We start from the raw sequence: 21,600 nt of genomic DNA on the forward strand, positions 1-21,600 counted from the left end.
TCCATACAAACTCATTCATACTCATACACTATGGACTATTTAGCCTATCCAATTCATCTGTACCGCATGTCTTTGGACTGTGGGGGGAACTGGAAACCCACACGAACACAGGGAGAACATGCAAACTCCACACAGAAACGCCAACTGACCCAGCCGAGGCTCAAACCAGCAACCTTCTTGCTGTGAGGCAACAGCTCTACCTACTGCGCTACTGCATCGCCTCAGTACATCTGTAAGATACATAAAAATTATATTTAAACTGAGCAAGGATGCATTAAATTGATGAAAATTTATTGTAAGGACACAAATTTTACAAAAGATTTCTATTTGAGATAAATGTCTTTCTGTTTGAACATTATTCATCAAGGAATCCTAAAAATTAAATTATTAAATATTTTTCAAATGCAAAATATTTAATAAAATGTTGATTTTTTTTTACAATTCTATATTTTTTCTCCTCTACTGAGCTAGAAATCTCCCTTTAAGCAGCACTTACAGTCTTAAAAATAAAAGTTTCATAGTTTTTCTTTTCAGTTTCCTATTTATTTTCACATTTTTATGCTATAAATCAATTTATTAAATAAATAAATAAACTTATGACCTTTTGCTGTACTTTCTGAATTATGGAGTGGAAAAATAGTTAAAATAGTACTTCATGCTTAGATTCTTCTGCTAGAAATATGCGTAAATAGTACATCTAAAATTAAGTAAAATAATGCCTCATTTGCCTATTTAAAAACATTTTACAAAACTTGTCAATCAAAAGGTTTGCAATTCTTAATTTAATAATTTAACTGGGTAATTATGGCCATTGTTATTCATCACTTTTTACCTTATTCACCTGCAGTCTCTTGCCTTAAGTGTAGGTATTTCAGAGCCTCATCTTATTTTCTCTCACAACAGCACAACGCGCGTTTCCAAGCGATTTAACAGCTTAAAGAGATGCTTGCAACAAAAAAGCCAGTCAATTTAATCCACCAGTGGGTTCACTTAGCTTTGCATACGTCTCTGGCAATCAAATGCGTGTAAGACTTTTTGGTGGTAATGAGAGGTTTGGGATGAAAAGCAAGAAATCACCTGTAGAGCATGAGCTTTAGAAAGGCTAAAGAGTTTGATCACTGCTGGGTTGTCTGAGCATCATCATCTGCAGGCTTTTGAAGTGTGTGCATTACTTTAGTATAGGGGAGTTATATTTGAGGCCAGTGAGTTATTATTATTATTATTATTATTATTATTATTATTATTATTATTAGTATTATTGTTATTATTATTACAAAACCAGTCTTTAAAATTTAACAATAGCCAAAAATACATTGTTTGAGCCAAAATAATCTACTTTTCTTGTATGCCATAACAATCATTAGAATAATAGTAAAATATAATGTTTCATAAAATATTTTTCACTGTAAATATGTCAATTTACATGTGTATTTTTAAAAATCTATATTTATAAAAACTTTCTGCACAAATTTAAAGGTGATTTTCTAAGTATTTTTATTTTTTAAAACCTTTGGATTCCAGTTTTTCAAATAGTTGAATCTCAGCCAGATACCATATCATAACAAAGCTTGCATCTACAAAAGCTTATTAGCTTTAACGTATTAAACTTTCTGATGTAGTATAAATCCCAGTTTCCAAAGATGTATCCTTATGAGTGGTTAGTCCAGGGCCAAAACTCGACAAGCATGCATTATTTGTAATTTTACAAAAATATTTCTTTAAAAAAATATTTTTATGGTGTTCTGTTCAAGCTTGAGGGGAGCTTAAGCTTGAGCTCCACCTTTTTTGCACTTCTTCTATGAGTGATGTCACTGGGGGTAGGGTTAGGGGTGGGGTTGGTGTACGCATTAAAACCGCTTACAGGAGGCAGAGCGAGAGCTCATGCTCCCCCTCGCTGGAGCTCAGCTCTGCTCAAATGGCTCTGCAGCGAGCACCCTCTCGTTCTGTTTGAATTTATATTCATCAGATAATAAAAAAGTGGTTTCAGCAAAAAAAAAAAAAAAAAGTACACTACCTGACAAAAGTCTTGTCATCAATCCCAATTATAAGAACAACAAACAATAACTTGACTTTTAGTTGATCATTTGGAAAAGTGGCAAAGGATTAATCATCTGTTGAACTGCAACCCAATCATTACAAATACTGCAGAAGACCCATTGGAACTCGCATGGACCCAAGATGTTTATGGAAATCAGTCAAGTTTGGTGAAGGAAAATCATAGTTTGGGGTTACATTCAGTATGGGGCATGTGAAAGATCTGCAGAGTGGATGGCAACATCAGCAGCCTGAGGTATCAAGACATTTATCTTGCCCATTACAGTACAAATCACAAGAGATAGCAAATACTTTAGCAGGATAGCGCTTATTCTCATACTTCAGCCTCCACATCAAAGTTTCTAAAAGCAAAGAAGGTCAAGGTGCTGCAGGATTGGCCTGTCCAGTCACCAGACATGAACATTATTGAGCATGTCTGAGGTAAGATGCAGGAGGAGGCATTGAAAATGAATCTAAAGAATCTTAATAAACTCTGAGAGTCCTGCGAGAACTATTATTAATAAGTTATTAATAAGTTATTTGAGTCATTGCAGAGATGTATGCAGTCATCCAAGCTCATGGGAGTCATAAAATATTCTTTTTGCACCGCACCATGACTTTATATTTTATATTGTAGTGTACTTCTCTTAAATGACAAGACTTTTGTCTAAGCAAAGTCAGAACTTACTGTCCTAATTAAAATCATTAAAAATCAAGGAATGATCTAATTTTATTTTGATAAAATAAGCAGTATCTAGAGGCATTTGACTTTCATATAAGCCACTTCTGATACCAAATGATCAACTAGAAGTCAAGTTATTATTTGTTGTTTCTAAAACTTGGATAGGCGACAAGACTTTTGTCTGTTATGTATAGCATTTTTTTAAAAACAATACTGCAATAAAAAGAATGCTTGCATTCAATCAGCATGTTAGAATGATTTCTGATAGATCAAACACTAGGGGTGGTTCTCAAAATCTTGGAATAAAAGAAATATATTACATTTTAAAATTTCAGCAATATTTTCCACAGTATTACAGCTTTCACTATAAATTTGTATGTAAATTAAAAAAACAAAGCCTTTTTGTATTGACAAATTCTTAAGAAACACACCTTTAATTAAATATTGTATGATTTTTTAAATTGCAATATACAGGTTTCTTTTTTATTTCTTAAAAAAACAACAACTTTCATTTCATAAAAAAAAAAACAATCAATAATTGTCTCCCTTAGTTTTTGGGCAAACTGTTTCTTTGAATAAAACAAAGGTTTTCCTCAAAAAGGTAGTAGCCTACATATTTTTTAAAGAAACATTTCACAATAATAATAATATATAGTAAAATATGACAATAAAACCATTTTTAACAATACTGACAACTCTATTTAAAAACACACACTAAAATAAGATTCTATTAAAATCCTAATGGAATTCACACGTCTTCCAGCACTGTGGCAAATTATCAATGCATGCCATAATATAGCAACCTAATCTCGATCTATGCATTTGATCCCACAGATTTCATGAAAAAAAAAAGAGTAGGATTGACTATATCTTTTGTGTGTATGAGATTGCTTTCCTGCACATTCCTCAGTGGAGGCCAGACATTAGATATGATTTGTACTGCAGTCAGTCGTCAACAGTAGTTAGTATGGCCCTCACATATGTGGTCTGTCGCCAGAGCATTATCGCGCTCCGCCAGCCGTGTAGCTGTGAGCTCCTGGGTGAACAGCTCCTCCTGTGCCTGTGTTTGGGAAAGACGAGGCACTGGCATAACAAAGAGCCCCTGGAGCACAGTGAGGGAAGCGGAGGCCTCATCGGGGAGAGAGAGAGAGAGAGAGAGAGAGAGAGAGAGAGAGAGAGAGAGAGAGAGAGAGAGAGAGAGATTTTGTCAGGCATGGCAGTGGAGGATGGAGTTTTTTTCCCCATAGAGGCAATGCTTCATTCAAACCAGAGGAGTTGATATGGGAAGCGCTTCACTGCTGCGGATGAAGGACGTTCATAAACGACCCATAAATGAATTCTGCAAGAGGCCCCCAGTGGAAGCTTAGTTATAATCCTTTTTTTGGATGTGTTCAGCTTATTAGATCCATAAATCTTCTGATATTTTTAAATATACCCACGTTGTGAGCTGTCATTTTGATTTGATGTGGGAAGTTAAATAATTCTCATTATTTCCTTTAACACATTCATGGGCTTTTGTGAAGTTGGCTATAGCTTTTAGATTTATGCTGTAAGTCAAAGACTATAGGGTTGCCTAAATTCAGTCCTGGAGGGTCAGTGTCCTACAGATTTTAGCTTCAACCAACAGTATCTGGATGCAGCCTTTATGATGCAAGCTGTGATTGCATCAATCATGCAATATCAGACACAATGCACTCAAATGGAGCGAGTGACGTCATTGTGGGGTAGGGCTTGGGGTGGGGTTAGGTGAGCCCATTAAAAAGGCAGATGCAGCTCAGATTGCACTGCACCAGGTCTGCATCCATACCCCTCGCGCTTCAACCCCAGTTAGACACACTTGAATCAGCCATTCAAGCTCTTACTAGGTATAGAAAATTCCTATCAGGGTTGTTGTAGCAAGTTGGAGCTAAACTCTGTAGGTCACTGGCCCTCTGAATTCTGGCAGCCTACTGTTGACCTTATTCTGTGATGTGGAAGTGGGCTGATTCAGTTGCCTATGGGAGAAAAAAATAAACTAGGAATAATAAATGTCAGAAAGTGGTCAAAATACTTGCTCTAAAAAAGTGTTCATGACTATACACTACCTAAGTCTTGTGATTGATTCCAGTTGTAAGAGCAGCAAATAATAACTCGACTTCTAGCTGATCAATTGGAAAAGTGGCAGAAGGTAGATTTTTCAGATGAATCATCTGTTGAACTGCATCCCAATCATCACAAATATTAGACCTATTGGAACCCGCATGGACCCAAGATTCTCACAGAAATCAGTTTGGTGGAGGAAAAGTCATGGTTTGGGGTTACATTCAGTATGGGGTATGTGAAGTGGTTATGTAAGAGATGTGCAGTGGATGGCAACTTCAACAGCCTGAGCTATCAAGACATTTGTGCTGCCCATTATACTGCAAACCACAGGAGAGGGCAAATTCTTCAGCAGGATAGCGCTCCTTCTCATACTTCAGCCTCCAGATCAAAGTTCCTGAAAGCAAAGAAGGTCAAGGTGCTCCAGGATTGGACAGCCCTGTCACCAGAACGAACATTATTGAGCATGTCTGGGGTAAGAGGCAGGAGGATGCATTAAAGATGAATTCAAAGAATCTTGATGAACTCTGGGAGTTCTGCAAGAACACTTTCTTTGCCATTCCAGATTACTTTATAAATAAGTTATACTCATTGCAGAGATATATGGATGCAGTCCTCCACGCTCATAGGAGTCGAGTCATACACAATATTAATTATTTTTCCACCGCACCATGACTTTATATTCTATACTGAACATTATTTCTGGTAAGTGACAAGACTTTTGTCTAAGCAAAGTCAGACCTTACTGTATTAATTAAATAATTAAAAATCAAGACATGATCATATTTTATTTTGTTAAAATAAGCGTAAACTAGAGGCCTTTGCCTTTATAAGCCACTTCTGATACCAAATGATCAACTAGAAGTCAAGTTATTATTTGTTGTTTTTGTAACACTTGGATAGGCGACAAGACTTTTGTCAGATAGTGTACAAACTAGAATAATTTAATAGGAAAATATAAGTTTGCAACATCAAGCAGCATAACGAGTCGTTTTTAACGTCTAAAAATCCATGGAAGTGAATGAGACCGGGCCAAAAAGATTACATTGGCTGTGCCCGCTCGTACGAGAAGAAATAAGGTCGTGTAGGCATAATCCAGGGACTAATAATTCTCAGATTTGGGGGTTATGCACGTTCATAACACCAGAGGGCGATGTTGTTCAGTTTTTGAAGGAGTTTATGGGCATGACCGTCACACGTGCCTTCATGTGACCCACAGCAAATTATGATGAATTAATTATGCGCTTGTTTGACCTATAATCAATAGTACATTCTTTAGGTCACTTGATTTTGTGCGTTTTATTATCGCTGCCTATGAAAACAGTATAAACCCTAACTATAAAAACCACAAATGTTTTATATTTAAAAGATAGTTAAAAGATAGCTAGTTAAATGAAAATTACTTTATTATTTACTAATCCTCCACTTGTTTCAAACTTGTTTCTTTCCTCTGTTGAAAGAAAGAAAGATGTTGGAGATGTTGGGGAAAACAGACACAGATCTTCATGGTATTTTTTTCTTTCAATGGATGTCATGTCAATTTTTCCCAACATTCTTTAAAATATCTTGTTTTGAGTTCAACAAAAGAAAGAAATACTTAAAGGTGTGTAATTCAAAAATTACAACCACTTGAGTGTGAGTAAAAGATTTTTGGGTTTTGTAAAATAAATGAAAACTGTGTTTTTACATATTATTTAGCAATCTTATCTTTTCACCAATAGAAGGCAGCAACTTAACAAAAGAGACCAAGATAACAGAGACCTCGTTTAACCAACATGTTGTTGATTATGTGTATATGGAAATGTTATGAAATGATAATACTATAGCCATTTAAACATTACTAATTTTATAATGTTTGCATTGTTTTTGTTTTTAAAGCAGAAATTAAAAAAAGACAATGAACCCAAAGATGAGATGGGATCAGTTTTACTTTTTGAGCATTTAAGTTAACTTGATTTATTAGTTAGATTGGTGTAAATTGTATTTTTATTTTTTTTAAGTAATGCAATACAACATTTAGTAACTTCCAAAAATGCGTTACTTAGTTACTTTTATGTTATTACGTTACTTTTTCAGAACTTTTTAATAGAGTAGCTCTGCATTTAACAATATATGAATAACCTACATCTTCATTTACCTAAAAAAACACATAAAAATTATAATTTAGGATACTGTTATCTTTTAAAAACCTCCTGGCCCCAGAGCTATCTATGCCATATTTACAGATACCGATTGTTTGACTTAAGTAAACCTAAGTAAAATCACTGTCCATTGAGATAAAATATACTTAAGTAAAATATACTTACTTCACTTAGAAGTATGTGTGTGTGTGTATGTGTGTGTGTGTGTGTGTGTGTGTGTGTGTGTGTATATAAATATATATATATATATATATATATATATATATATATATATATATATATATATATATATATATATATATACACATACACACACACACATACATGTAAGTGAAGTAAGTATATTTATATATAAGTAAATAGCATTTACTTGTAGTAAAGGCAATCTTTCAATTTGGGGATTCCCATCCCACTTAATTAATAAGAAAACATTGATATTGAAGTTTATTTGACACAATTTGTGTTATTCTTGTTACAATCCTTGTAAGGAAAAACAATGACTTTCTCTATGAAAATGAAGTATTGATGTCACAAGGCAAAAGTTTAGCATGACCGAATTTATTGCCCGTGAACACAGGAGAGTGAAGTTTTCTTCTTTAAGGTGATTAATGTGCTTGCTACAGAATTAATTTCCATAACTGCATGAACACCTGCCTGTAATTTTCATTTATTGATTGGATCTGGAACCAGATCTCCATAAGCAGGACTGAGACTTTTCATATCGCACAGATCCAACATCCCTTTGCAACAAGTTTGATCAAATTTAAGAAATTCCTTATTTACTTACCATGCAGTGTATTTAAAATAAAGCATATACAGTAGTTCTCATTAATTTAAAAATACATCTTATAAATGTATATAAATCATATTACTATTCTTAATGGCATTTTTTCTGATTTTGCTGTGTAATATTTTGAAATAAACTTGTGCAGTTTGTGAACACAAAGAAGACAAAAAAATACTGAGAGCAGCAGCTTTCAGTTCTACTCTGACTGCTGCAAAATTATGCTAATATCAGTTTATGTATATGTCAATTTGTGTTAGAATCAGAATTAGCAAGAGAATATTTTCACTTTCAAATCTAATTGACAGTTTTCAGATGGCGAAGTATAAATCTGACTATAATGCTTCAGCTTCATGTCCCATGACCTTTAGATGTTTGGTAAGCAGGTTGTGAGATGTGTGTGTTTTTTTGTGCCTGTTTTTTCCAGCTATATTTGAATGCATTTGACTATGAATATTCATTCTGATTTGTCCTATCAAATGCATTTATACCTTTGGTAATAGTTGCAAGTGGACTAACTCAAATGTTCCTATTTAAGCATCAATGTAATTGGATCTACAAAAACATTAATTCTGAGTGTAAAGCATTGTTTGGCATTGACAGTGACGACATTTGACAGTTGTGTCTGGTTTGGTCGAATGTGGCATATACATACACAGCACATGGCTGAAACTTCCAAAATTCTAGTTATAACTAATTTCAATGGGACACTGAAAAAATAAATACATATAAAAACACAAACATTATACATATTTTAAAATAGGTCTGGGTATCAAATTTGATCAGATTCAGATTTTCTTGCATTTAGATTCAATACTTAATTTAATTTGATTCTCATTTCTTGACTTGATTCAATGACTAGACCAGGGGTGCCCAAACTTTTTCTTATAAAGGGCCAAAAACCAAACTTGACTGAGGCTAGTGGGCCAAAAGTAAATATAGCTGCCATGGCTAATTTTCTAAATATATTTAATAATATTTAAAAAATAATTAGAAAACATGGCTTTATATTAACTTACACAGCATTTTTTTTTACATTTAATAATGAACTTACTACAATAAAAACAAAAAATTCTCATATAACTGAATGGAGTTTCATGAGTTTTTGCCTTGATTTGCTCACCGATGTCTTCTGCATTATTTACATTTTTAAAAATCTGATTCATTTACAACATTTAATTGAAACATTTAATTCCAGTTGGCTTTTTTGTAGCTCAGCAATAAAACAAATCAACAAAAAGAAAGTTAGGTCAAAATTAGATATGGCGATCTTCTTTAAAGGGTTCGCCTCTTCATCATTCTCACTCTCTTCTCAGATGGGATGGTTGGCCAAATCAAAAATTTAATTGGCCCAACTTTGGCATTCGGGGCCAAGGTCTACTTTGGGCATCTCTGCTATAGACTGAATACAATTTTTTTTTTTTTTTCAGTGCCAGATTATTGCAGAGTATTAAAACAGAACAAATTTCTCTATTTAAATGGTAGGTAGATAGCAAAATAATAAATAAAATTAATTACAAACTGTAAAATGTAAATATAATATAAGATATATTTCTATTCATGCCAATAGCCGAGGGGTGGGGGTGGGGGGGGTGTTGTGGCGGGCACCCTCACACGGCCAAAAGGTCCAGCATTTGTCCTTTTAACTACTTTATGTAATTTAATATCATATAATATATTTATTATATAATTAATATAATATATTTATATTCAATATGTATTTCCATCACGTCTGTGTTTATGAGGTTGTTTGCTCACTTCATTTGTTTTATTCTGATGAGATATCGCTCAAACCACTTCAGAAGGTGATTTAGGATGCATTCCAGATGAAACTGGACAGGTCTAATCATTTTTTTAGACAAAATCAATATATACAAAATAAGTTATGACCTGGAGAAAATCTGCCCTGCGCCTGAAACACCTGTAGGTGCGCTTTTACCGCCAAAATTCTATTAAAACATGTTTACTATAAGCATAAAACGTGTTCTAACTTTTCAGGCCTGTAGGGGGGTTTGGAAGACCCACCCCTTACTAACAAAGGTCCAGAATATGTCCCATACATGAGCTCATTTGTCCTGTTTTGTCTGCTATGCCATCATAAGTAATAATAGTAAGAAAATAATCCATCGAAAAAGGTTTTAAGACCAAATAGATTCTTCTGTCGGCTGTTGCTTCGATGGGACTATAATCTCGTGTAAGAGAAGTCTTCTTTCACTACTGTATTGTTTTTAAACAGAGAAAACATATTTTAGGTAACTTTATTCTAAATCTTGGACCTTATTTCTGAAATAAAAATGAGCAATAAAAAGGCGTGAAGCACCAGAAGAGGCCCATATTATATTCATTTGAATATATTTTGGCTATTGTTGATATCCAGAAATTTTCAAATGTACTTTTTTTTTTTAACCAAAGAGACTAGAAAAATTCTGAAAAAATGTATTATTATTATTATTATTATTATGTTTTTATTATTATTATTATTATTATTATTATTATTATTATTATTATTATTATGTTTTAATTATTATGTTTTATTGAAATGGCCAAATTGTGACTGAGGACAGTTCCATGTGCTGGCCAGTTTGTTTTTTGTCCTATAAATGATAGTGGGCTACAGTTTTTTTTTTACTTTAAAACTTTAACAGATTGCTATTTTTTCCTTTTTAGTAAATCAAAAAGTGTGGTTAAGATGACATCTGACTAATCCAGCAAAAAAAAAAAAAAAATCACTAAAATGCAGTATTTAAATCTTACAGTTAAATAGAAACTAAGGTGTATAACTGCAAATAGGTCCACCTTTTGAGAAAAAAGAACCACCCTTTTCACCAGGCTGGCTATGGGCCTGTATATAATTAAATACTTAATTTGTACACAAATACAAATCCTGATGTTTTGCTATCTTTTTCCTTTCACTGTGGGCAGTGTCATATAAATGTGTAGTTGGTGTAAACATCTCTCTGTGCTCTGTCAAATCACGTGCTGTTACAGCTACTACTTACTAAAAGTTTGACTCTGGTGGTCAACTATACTGTTTGCCAACTCTATGTGTATATTGTGGAGTGTGTCCTCCGTGTGTGGTGTGTATGCGGGAGGAGGAGCAGCAGTAATGCGGTGTGTCTGGGGGAGGGGAGCCTTTGATTGGAGGGGAAAGCAAGGGGTTGATGCTCCACCAGAGCTGGGAGTGTTGAGGGGGGTTGACGGAGAGAAAGAAGGGCCTGTACCATTGTTCATGAGCAAGAACAAAGACTCGAAGGGGCACTTTTCCTCGTTACCCCCGCGAGTCCGGCTTCTGTATAGCACAGTCTACAACTCGATTGCATTTTGTACCTGCTTTCCGCACAGCACGATGGTTTGAACGGGGTGATGTTTCAGTTTACCTCGCTTTAAGAACAGCGGCCGACAGACGGGATAATACTGAGGGAGCACCGGGGGAGAGAGCGCGTCGAACTCCTGCTTGGATTCCTGCAGGTGCGCGTGAGCTGCAGCGCAAAGTGAATTCACTGCAAGGTTAAGTTTAATAGCGATAAATAAAGCGTGTAAATAAATGGGTTTAATAAGGTCGCCATGGTGATGATGTTTACGCGTTTCGGATAATCTGCGAACCTGTGCGCGGCCTCGCCTCTGTTCCAGGCCTGGCTAAGCTAACGTTAGGCTATCAAGTTTGTCGTTATAGTGGAGTGGACAAATATCCACATTCACTTGGAGTAAGCTGATGAAATACACCAGCGGTACATACTTTAAATTAAGAGCCAATTCTTGTGAGAGAGTGCGATTGATAGAAAGTGCATTAGTTATTGTATCTGCACCTTTAATGGTAGCTTAGCATAAATATCTACAACAGAGGAAGAGATTAGGATGAAGTGTCTACTGTTAATCCGTGTGACTGTTTGTTAAATGCTGGGTTTAATCTTGTACGATAGTAGGAGATTTTAAATGCTTTGTTTATGAGCAAATGTACTAGTCCATACTGTGTGTAAAATGCTAGTTTGTAATTCTAGTAAATGAAGTATTAGATTAAGCAGGGGTTAAATCAAGAGAATTCCTGAATTTATTCCATTGCTAAATATGTCTATATATTATAATTTGTCTAAAAAGAGCTGAAAGTAAATGTATATAAATTGTGCTGATCAATAATCCCCACAAGCCAACAATATTAACAGAATAGCTGTAATAAAATGATGCATGAGTTTGTTTAGTTTAGGCTGATTACTAAATCTCACAGAGCCATAACACCGATTAGATGGTGTATGATTTATGTGTGGGATCTTGTGCCCCGTTTTATCTTGTTCTGTTTGACTGTTATGCTTATGTGCTATATTGGGTTCATGCAAAATTGTGTTTTTCAGGCTTGCAATGGTTTGTTGTTACGCTCAGTTCAGAATATTTAAGGTGCTTTTTGTAAAAAGACGTTTATTAAATATTTTTTTATCTGACCTGCAAAATCAAAGTGGTATAAATGTCAAAAAGCTTATGATGACCTAGTTCTTACAATCAAGTTTAATTTAATTCTTTATATATTCTAGTATGTGCTAGAAGAACGAAGCACACTGTAAATGTTGCATTTAATAATTTAATGCACCGTGCACATAAGTGCTTGTTTAGGTTGTATTTGATTTTCTGCTTTTAGCATTGTTTTAGTATGATTTATACAGCTGGACTAACTAGAGAAGATAACTAAATCCTTCCTGCAGGATGGGGGATGGGCTGTGCCTGTGCTACAGGGAAATCATGCCATGTGATCACATGCTGTTTGTAGTTTCCAGGATGTAAGGGGGAATCCTTATGGAAGTCTTCAGAAATTTTAATCATTTTATTTTACTAAATTATTAAAATGTAATTGTTCACCCTTAATTAAAATAAAATGTGCTCAATTTGCCCACGGGCCATCCAAGATGTAGGTGACTTTTTAAAATTTTTTTACACCAGTTGTTGAAATCATGGTTCTTGATGCTTTCTACATGTCTACCAGCATTCTGAGAGAATAAACAAACAAACAAGCAAAGCAAAAGTATTACATCTGGCTCCTAATTATACACTTTCTGGGTTTCCATTAGGGTTGCACAATATATCGTTTCAGCATCGATATTGCAATGTACACATCTGCAATATTTACATCGCTTAGATATGCAAGATGCATGTAATTTTTTATATTTACATCCAATTATTAAATACATTAATCTATGCTTGTAGTTTGTTTATTACATTTTATGAATGATTCACTGCCCTATAGAATCATCTCAATCAAAACTAACACGTTTTATAACACTTTAGGGACCAATTTTCATTATTGCATGTTATTGAGATATTGGCTGCTTTTAGTACTTATAAACTAAATAATCGGCATGATCTTATTTTACATCCCTAACCCAATTTGTAAACTACCTTAATATCTGTTAAGGAGCAAATTAGGAGTTTATTGAAGCAAAATATTTATATGTAATGGTTTGCTAATAGTGAGAGTTGAACCTTAAAATAAAGTATGACTATAAATCCTTTCCAAATAATGCTAAATTGTTTAGATGCGGTATATTGCAAAAAAATAAAATATTGTAATGTCCAATTTTTCCAATATCGTGCAGCCCTAGTTTCAATCACACTGTGTTAATGAACATTTGAAGTACGGCATGAGAAACGAGTGATAGAAATGGCTGATTTGAATAAATAATCTTAAACTCTTAATCCACAAAAAGGGTTTTTGTTTGTTTGAGATGGTTTAAACTTGATTTTTTTTTCTTTTTTGCGAACTTGATTTGTTTTACTTTAGTATATAGATAGGTCTTCTGAAGTGAAACAATCAGTTTTTGTAAGATACTGAGCATTCTGTTCAACATTACTATGTTTAAAACAAATACGCAGCAAATTACCCTACTCTAGTTTCCAGTATGAACAATTTCCTGATTCAAGATGACCTATGCCCTGATGCAAACTCATGTGACAGTGTTTGTTTACTACAGAAAGCGTGTGTGATGTATTGCTTATCAAAACTATGCTGTGCTTATTTTGGATACGAAAAAGACCTATATATAAAAAGATGTATACTTTCAAAGTGCTGGTAGCCATTATTGACATATTTTATGAATCACCAATGACAGAAAAACTAGTGTTGTAATGTTTGAAAAAGTTTAACTTCATAATGGATGACATGAGCTTGAGTAATTTAACAGCAAATAAGTATTTTTGTGAGAACTATCCATTTAAAATGAACTTTGATCACAAAATCAATAAATATTTCTCTAATTGGGTATTTCAACTAACTGCAGGCCAAGACAGTAAACAAGAATAACTCTGTGCTTTCTTGTATTACTATAATAATATGAATGCTCTACAGGATTTGTGTCATAAATGTCTTGCTTGCCTTGCTTAGCTCTACTAAATGCATTAGAATGCTGCTGGATGTGCTTGCAGGCCTGTCTGTACATACTGTAAATGGACTCTGAATATAAATGTGCAGTCTATTATGTCTGAATGAACTCCCTCTCATTGTCTCTCTGTGTTTCCTATTATAGGCTGTTCGTCCAAGTCATTCAAGCTGTACTCCCCAAAGGAGCCTCCCAACGGTAGTGCCTTCCCTCCATTTCACCCAGGCGCAATGCTGGATAGAGATGTGGGGTAAGTGTGGGATTAATTGTGGTTTGAAATGCTGAAGACTAGTTTTCTGTAGTGATTTAAGTTAAGAAGTGTTAATACTTTATCTAGTTAACATCTGTCCGGTGTAAACTTGTAGATTTGTACAATAAAAGTCACATATTTATATAATGCTCTTTGTATTTCAGTCCGACGCCGATGTATCCCCCTTCTTACATGGAACCTGGAATAGGGTAAATCCTTATTTGAAAGTGTAACATCTTTATTTACCGTGTTAAATTGTCATGAGACAAACTACAGGATGTAATACGCGTATAGTGGGCATAAGAAACAACAACTTTCGATTTCACTTCATACTAGGGCTGCCTATAGTCTATAACAAGCTGTCTGTATAAACACACAGACACACAGCACCACACTGTCTCTCATTCAAACACATACACAAACATAAACAGCACCAAACAAACACACGCACACACACACTTAAGCCCTCACAACAGGGCTCCTTGCGCTGAGCGGAGCAGAAAAACGAAAAAAAGAAGCACTTTTCCGACGGTCCCTTACTGAGAGCTTCTCTCAGCGCGAGCTCTCCCGGCTAAACACATATTGCGAGGGCTTAAACGGAGCAGTGGTCGTAATGTCGAGCGGAGAAAAAAAAGAAGGACAACTGTGAAACATAACCAGCTTTGTGTATTTGTAGGAAACACACTTTAGATCTTTTTAGGGTAAGTGGTTTTTGAGTTATTGCCGTCTATAACTGAATGTGTGTCAGGAATATAGAAAACAAAACCAACTGAACTGCACTAATTTCTGGCGCTCCCCTGAATATACAGCGCCCTTAGCATTTGCCTATGGTGCCTATGCAACGGGCTGGCCCTGAGTTGGCTGAGTGTTGTAAATACTCCCGCTCACCTCCCTCACGACAGAGCGCATAGGAGATAAATGACGTCAGTACATAATAACCGGTTATGTACTGAACTGATACCGAATTGTCCGCGTCTGCATTACAGTGCACCGAAGAAACAATTAATTTTGACACCCTTAAATAAAATGCTGTTTATTTAGGATGTACCTTTTTATTATTGAATTGATTTGTGCTTATAGATTGTTTCTTATATTTTATGCAGCCCCTACAGAATCATCCCAATCCAGCTACAGTGATAAATTCTTTTCAATCAGTTATTCTGCACATTTGTGAAATTGTGATTAAAAAAGTATTGCAATGTAAGATTTTTCTAATATCGTGCAGCCCTACTTAATTTCACTTTAAGAGATTGTTTACAGAAGATGTCGTTTTGGACACACGAGACTTGCATATGAACATTTGCTCAAAGGAAAAGAACCAAAATGTCAATATTGCATCAAAAACTAAACTGTTCAACATACACTTGTGGATTACCCTATTTGTAATCTTATCAGACAACGTTTTTTATCTGGAGAGACTATAAATTAAATATTTTAAAATATGAATCCTTCCAGATTTGTGCAATTTTTCTCAAGAGTAAACCTTTAAGAACTGTTTTTTATATTTTTATTTTTTATACTTATAATTATACCATTCATTATTATTTGTGTATTTTATATTATGTATTATTTATTGATGTTCATGAGTTTTTATTGTTAAAACATTTTATATAGTGATAGAAAAGTGATATTTATAAAGTTTTTTTTTTTTTGCCATGACACAGCCAAAGTAGCTGAAATGGCAATAAACTCAAAAAATCAATTAAACATACCACTTAAAGCACTTTTCAGCATGTAATTTGGCTGTTTTATTTGAAAAAAAGATAAATAATGAATTTATTGATTGATCATTTATGTACAGGAGGCACACACCGTATGGAAATCAAACAGACTACAGAATATTTGAGCTCAACAAAAGATTACAGAATTGGACAGAGGTAAGAAACCATTTAGTCAATATTGGTTTAAATGGGGAGCAACAGAATTTTCATTTTCTGTGAAGAGAACAGTAGTTTTTTAACATGCATGCAAATCATGCAAAGTCATGAAACGTGTTGCTTTCATTTATTTTATTTTGAAACAAAGCTTATGGATGTATTGTGTTTTTTATGCTTTCTCAGCAGGACTGTGACAATTTGTGGTGGGATGCGTTTACTACAGAGTTTTTCGAGGATGATGCAATGCTGACTATCACTTTCTGTCTAGAAGATGGACCCAAACGATATAGTAATGTTCTGCTTTGTAAAGTCATTTCTGTAATTTTGATTTGTTTGCATTTGGCTTGAAATGCTTTTAAAAATAAATAAATAAGGAAACCCATTATAGCCTGTACATTAATTCTGTACTGAAACCAAATTTTTTTCTTGATTTCAGCTATTGGGAGAACGTTGATCCCTCGGTACTTCAGGAGTATTTTTGAGGGTGGCGCTACTGAACTCTTCTATGTGTTGAAACATCCAAAGGAGTCGTTCCACAATAACTTTGTGTCCCTGGACTGCGATCAGTGCACCATGGTCACACAGAACGGCAAACCCATGTTCACACAGGTATCGTTTTCATCTGCGTTTCTGGCCTTTATTTTAACACCAACATCACTAAGCATATTCTTTTAGGCCCAAATATAGTTATAGCAAAGTTTGATTGATTGTTCTATTTCGAAAAGGGGATTAAAATTGTTACAATGTTGCTTTTTGTTCTTGGTGCAGTTCGCTTTCACACACCAAAGCTTCTAAATTGACCAAAATAGTTAAACAAGTCACATGCGAGTAATCTCCTCAAATTGGTTAAAGTTTGCTTTCTTTTCCGGGATTTCACTTACACTTGTCATACGTCGTTATTTTAATTTATGACAATGAAAAAGAGATCAGAGGTGACAATTTCTCATACATAGCCTCATTTCAATTGTCAAGAGCGATGAAATGTATACCGAATCTAAATCAGAAGTTGACTTAACAGAAAAGTTAATAATAATATTATTATTATTTATTATTTTTTTTTACTATTTCAGTAAAACAGCATGGTTTCATTTATATTCGACATAAAACACATTTTACCTGTAGGAATGATAGCTCTACTCATTATTCTCAATTCTTACAGCCATGTATACAGGGTGCAAACTATGGGGGAGCTCTGCTCAATGAGGCATGGGCTCCCCTGAAACATGATTTGTAAAATTTTGTGGGGTTTAAAAAAATATTGACAATGTGTTATTTGGCGGTTTCAGTATTATGTAATGTGATCATGGATTATTATGTGTAAAAGTGCAAAAGTATTATTTATTCTTCTATGATGGTGATTTAAGGCTGATTTTTACTTCTGCGTCAAGTGCACGCGTATGCTACAGTGCGGCCCCTGCGTGGACACACACCCCTCGCCATGGCCGTCGGCGTTGCTGATGCACACCTCTCAAAAAATGTAACTACACAACGCATAAAGCAAGCTCTGTGATTGGTCAACTTGGTAGCGCTGACGAGTGTGGGGCGTATCAAGAGCCGTGCGAGCCCGATGGAGCAATTGTTTACAAGTTTAGAGCCCTGTGAAGGAGCTTCGGATGGAAAGTTTTGTTTTGTGTTTACCTTATGGTTAAAGTTGTTGCACGTCTGCCGGTTCCTGCCTCAAAATGAGCGCGCAGAGATATGAATGTGTCACGCTGATCGCTTCACGCAAAAGTATAAACCAGGCTTTACATCTCATTTTTAAAAAAAAGATAACTACACATGCTATTCTTGTCATGAGCATCAAGGTGTAGGGGCGCTGAGGAGCAAAGTCCACTCATGTCAAAGACCGACAAGCAGATGCTTTCATATATAGATATTTGTGTTAAATTTGTAGATTTTTTTTTTTTATTATTATACATCGAGTTTAAGGACAAGGTTCCTGTTCTGTCCTGTGTCATTGTGGCAAAGGACTCTCAAGATCAAAGCGACAATAGCAGATCAGAGTGTGATTTGTAATGTTCACAAATGCTCAAACAAACCAAGCTAACTAGGAAACCGCAACAGGTTTCAAAACAAATGTCTCGGTGTGAAAGCACCCTTAGTTTTTTTGTTTATAGCTAAATAGTTTTAATTTTAGCAAAAGTACCAAATAAGAATGCTGTTTCGATAAATTTGTAGTAAAGAAATCATAATAATAATTTAATAAATGTCACTGTTTCATACTGTCCCTATAATTTTTGAATAAATATAAAATAAATCGTATACTGCACTGCATTACGCTGACTTTGAATTATCACATTTTCATAGTGTTGCACGTTTTCATTTCAATATAATTGCAAAATTAAAAATTGCTATTATAAAACTAAAAATGCATATTATAATTGTGAAATTATTGTTTTCAGTTAATAGTGGTCATATATTATATAACTTACAATAGACTTGTTTAGATCAAGCTGCTGTACCATATTGAACATAATGTCAACATCAAGTTAAAATTACTCTTCAGGTTCTACTACTTAAGCAGCTCTTCTTCCATTATACAAAACAACTCTTGTAATGTTAAATTATATAAATCTTAAAATAGCCTTTATGTGTTGCCTGTTCATTTCCTTTTCAGAATGAACATGGTGTCAGAAAAGGCGCACATTAACTCTTATTGTGATCTTAAATGGTTGTCAAAGTACTTCCGTTAAATAAGCTCAACAATAAGAACATGACCCTGAGTTTATTGAAGATCACATCCAGCATTGTCATTTGAAGCATCTCAGCAGTCGTTTTGTCTCTTCAGGTGTGTGTGGAGGGCAGACTGTACCTCGAGTTTATGTTTGATGACATGATGCGTATAAAGACGTGGCACTTCAGCATCAGACAACACAGAGAAGTCGTGCCCAGGAGCATTCTGGCAATGCATGTAAGTTTGGGATATTTATTATTTTTGGTGTTTTATGTTGTGTGTGTGTGTGTGTATTATTTAATGTATTCCTTTAAGTATTTTTACACTATCATTTAATATACTTGTGTTTTCACTGTAATTATGATGTTGCAGTTTTGAGCATGAAAGGCTTTTAAACTATAAATTCCTATAATTTGTTGAAAATTTCCATTGTTGATGCTCTATTTTGATTGGTTTGTTTGTTTACCACATTTAAATATCTTCCATTTTATGCAGCATCTCAACAATGATGCTGTTTTACTTTTTTATTCTCAAAACAAATTCTCACCAGTGTTCAGTAAATGTTTTCTGAATGCTTTATTCTTGTAATTGGTAAATAATGAGAAAAAAACATATCTGAACTAATATATTTGTTGAATTACTAAAGCCCTTTTCCCAACAGGCCCAAGACCCACAAATGCTTGACCAGCTATCAAAAAACATCACAAGATGTGGCTTATCTAACTCTACGCTCAACTACCTCCGAGTAAGTTTCTTTCCATCACTCTGCAGAACAGTGGTTGTAAATTAAGAAAACAATCCTCTTGCAATGGGTTTTTCTCTTTCTCCCACAGCTTTGTGTAATACTGGAGCCCATGCAGGAGCTGATGTCCAGACACAAGACATACAGTCTCAGCCCACGAGACTGCCTCAAAACCTGTCTGTTTCAGAAATGGCAGAGGATGGTGGCACCACCAGGTGAGCAAAGGGTGATTATTCTCTGAAATTCTAACATCTAGTCAAGTTTATTGTAGCAAGGTGCTGTTTATACTAGTGCGTTCATTTAAAAAAAAAAAAAGTGTTAGAATGAGAACGATCATTGTCATACATGACACATGATCACTCGTGCTCCCTGGATATGCACATATTTAGCCAGCATCTGTACTGGGAGTCTACTGCTAGTATAATGGTCATATTGGAGGGGCTTGGGGAATCAGCGAATGGTCTGCAGTCATTTGCACTTCTGTTTGCGAAAGTGTGCATTTCAATCCATCTATAATGAAACATAACGCCAGGGTTTCCAATCTAAAATGAGGTCTTAAACATTTTCAAAATGCTCTATTTTCATAAGTCAAAGATGCCGGAGATTAGTCTGTAGGCCAGTCAAAACTGCAATAAAAAATGCATTTTAAAATAAAAACACACAAGTATAAACAGCACCGAACACTAGAGCTATAAAGTGTCATTTGGCTACTTCAAATAAAAAAAAAGCAATGACTAAAGAGTCAACAAATGAAACTTATATTTTCGCTAGTTGTCAAAGCAACATTTCTGTACCCTTTACTAGGGCTGCATGATATTGAAAAAAATTGACATTGCAATGTTTTATATTTTTGCGATAAATATTGCGTTGTAGGATATTGTCAGAAGATAATTTGAACAGCACTATTTGATGGGAGTCTAACAGTCTATTACTTAGCTTTGTCTCGTTTTTAGTCCAAATATCTAAAAGCTCTTAGCTCAAGTAAAAATATTGTTTTGTTCTTGACTTTTCTTGTTTTTTCAAGTTTTTTTTCACCTTCATCAGGCTTGCGTTTCCTCTGCTAAAAGGATACTCTTGGTGGGCATGGTGTACGACAGAAAGTTTCAGTCAACATCATTTTTGTTAGAGAAAATAGCCTACTGTAACATCTGCAATTATATAAAATACATTAAAAAATGCAATGTATATGAACACATACAGACCCTTACAGTATCCGATATGTTATCAATTACAGAAAAACTACACACAGCATAAATTTATTCCCTATTTTGGTTCAAAAACAACACAAAATATAGCCCACAGTCACTGCAAACCTCTCATCTGTATCCTTAATCTTCAGCAGCACGTGTAGCCTCTTATTAAAAAAGTAATTGCGTCATTCCGACTTAATAGTCCAAAAGGTGATGATAATAGTTAAACATGGCAATTTGTTCATGTGTAGGTTTCAGACGCATCATTTGCTGCTTTTTTTCCGGTATCTCTCGCGTTTGTCTCTTTCTGACAGGATCATCGGGTATCTGAGCACTTCAAGGATCACGAGCACGTTATTAATATGAACTCAAAAAGTGTGTTATTTCAAATATAGATGTGATCGCGAGCTCTTTGGACTAAGTGAAACCGCTCGCACTTTTAGACGGGCTCGTAAAACAACAACAGGGCACACCAGATTTTGTTATTCTTGGCTTTGTGGCTGTTCATCAAGACGACAACAAGGATTGTTCGAGCTCGGGTCTACCATGGCTCCTTATTATATGCATATAGTATTATGTTGTAATAACGGGCTGTGCATTAGGAACATAGCGATTCCTTTGTTTTCATTCTGGCTTGTTGCGCGAGCGGATTTCTTATCTCTGTAAACCAATAGCGTTCAGCTGCGCATCTGGCCCCGCCTTTTTGGTACGTGGTATGGTACGGTACGGTTCAGTACGCCTTTTGACAGTGAAAACAGCGATAGGAGCGTACCGTACCACTCTGTGGA

The 21,600-nt window shown here is 34.9% G+C and overlaps 1 protein-coding gene and 1 non-coding gene across 51 annotated transcripts in view; both read left to right on the plus strand.

The window, feature by feature from the left end:
• ldb1a (LIM domain binding 1a) overlaps window positions 1–21,600 on the plus strand; it is a 37,471-nt gene that overhangs the window by 11,690 nt on the left and 4,181 nt on the right. For 11 of the 50 annotated variants that reach the window (NM_001442917.1, XM_087277425.1, XM_087277430.1 and 8 more), the window contains 8 exon segments: window positions 14,227–14,329; window positions 14,494–14,538; window positions 16,131–16,206; window positions 16,390–16,495; window positions 16,643–16,815; window positions 18,995–19,117; window positions 19,542–19,625; window positions 19,714–19,837. In NM_001442917.1, the coding sequence (NP_001429846.1) occupies window positions 14,227–14,329; window positions 14,494–14,538; window positions 16,131–16,206; window positions 16,390–16,495; window positions 16,643–16,815; window positions 18,995–19,117; window positions 19,542–19,625; window positions 19,714–19,837 (834 nt within the window). 50 annotated transcript variants of the gene reach the window in all.
• Window positions 18,789–18,923, plus strand: LOC137487463 (small nucleolar RNA SNORA13). Its single transcript, XR_015506572.1, has one exon. It is a non-coding gene; the product is annotated as a small nucleolar RNA SNORA13 (small nucleolar RNA).

This window comes from Danio rerio, chromosome 13, assembly GCF_052040795.2.
Source record: "Danio rerio strain M-AB ecotype USA chromosome 13, GRCz13ab, whole genome shotgun sequence".
Taxonomy (NCBI): domain Eukaryota; kingdom Metazoa; phylum Chordata; class Actinopteri; order Cypriniformes; family Danionidae; genus Danio; species Danio rerio.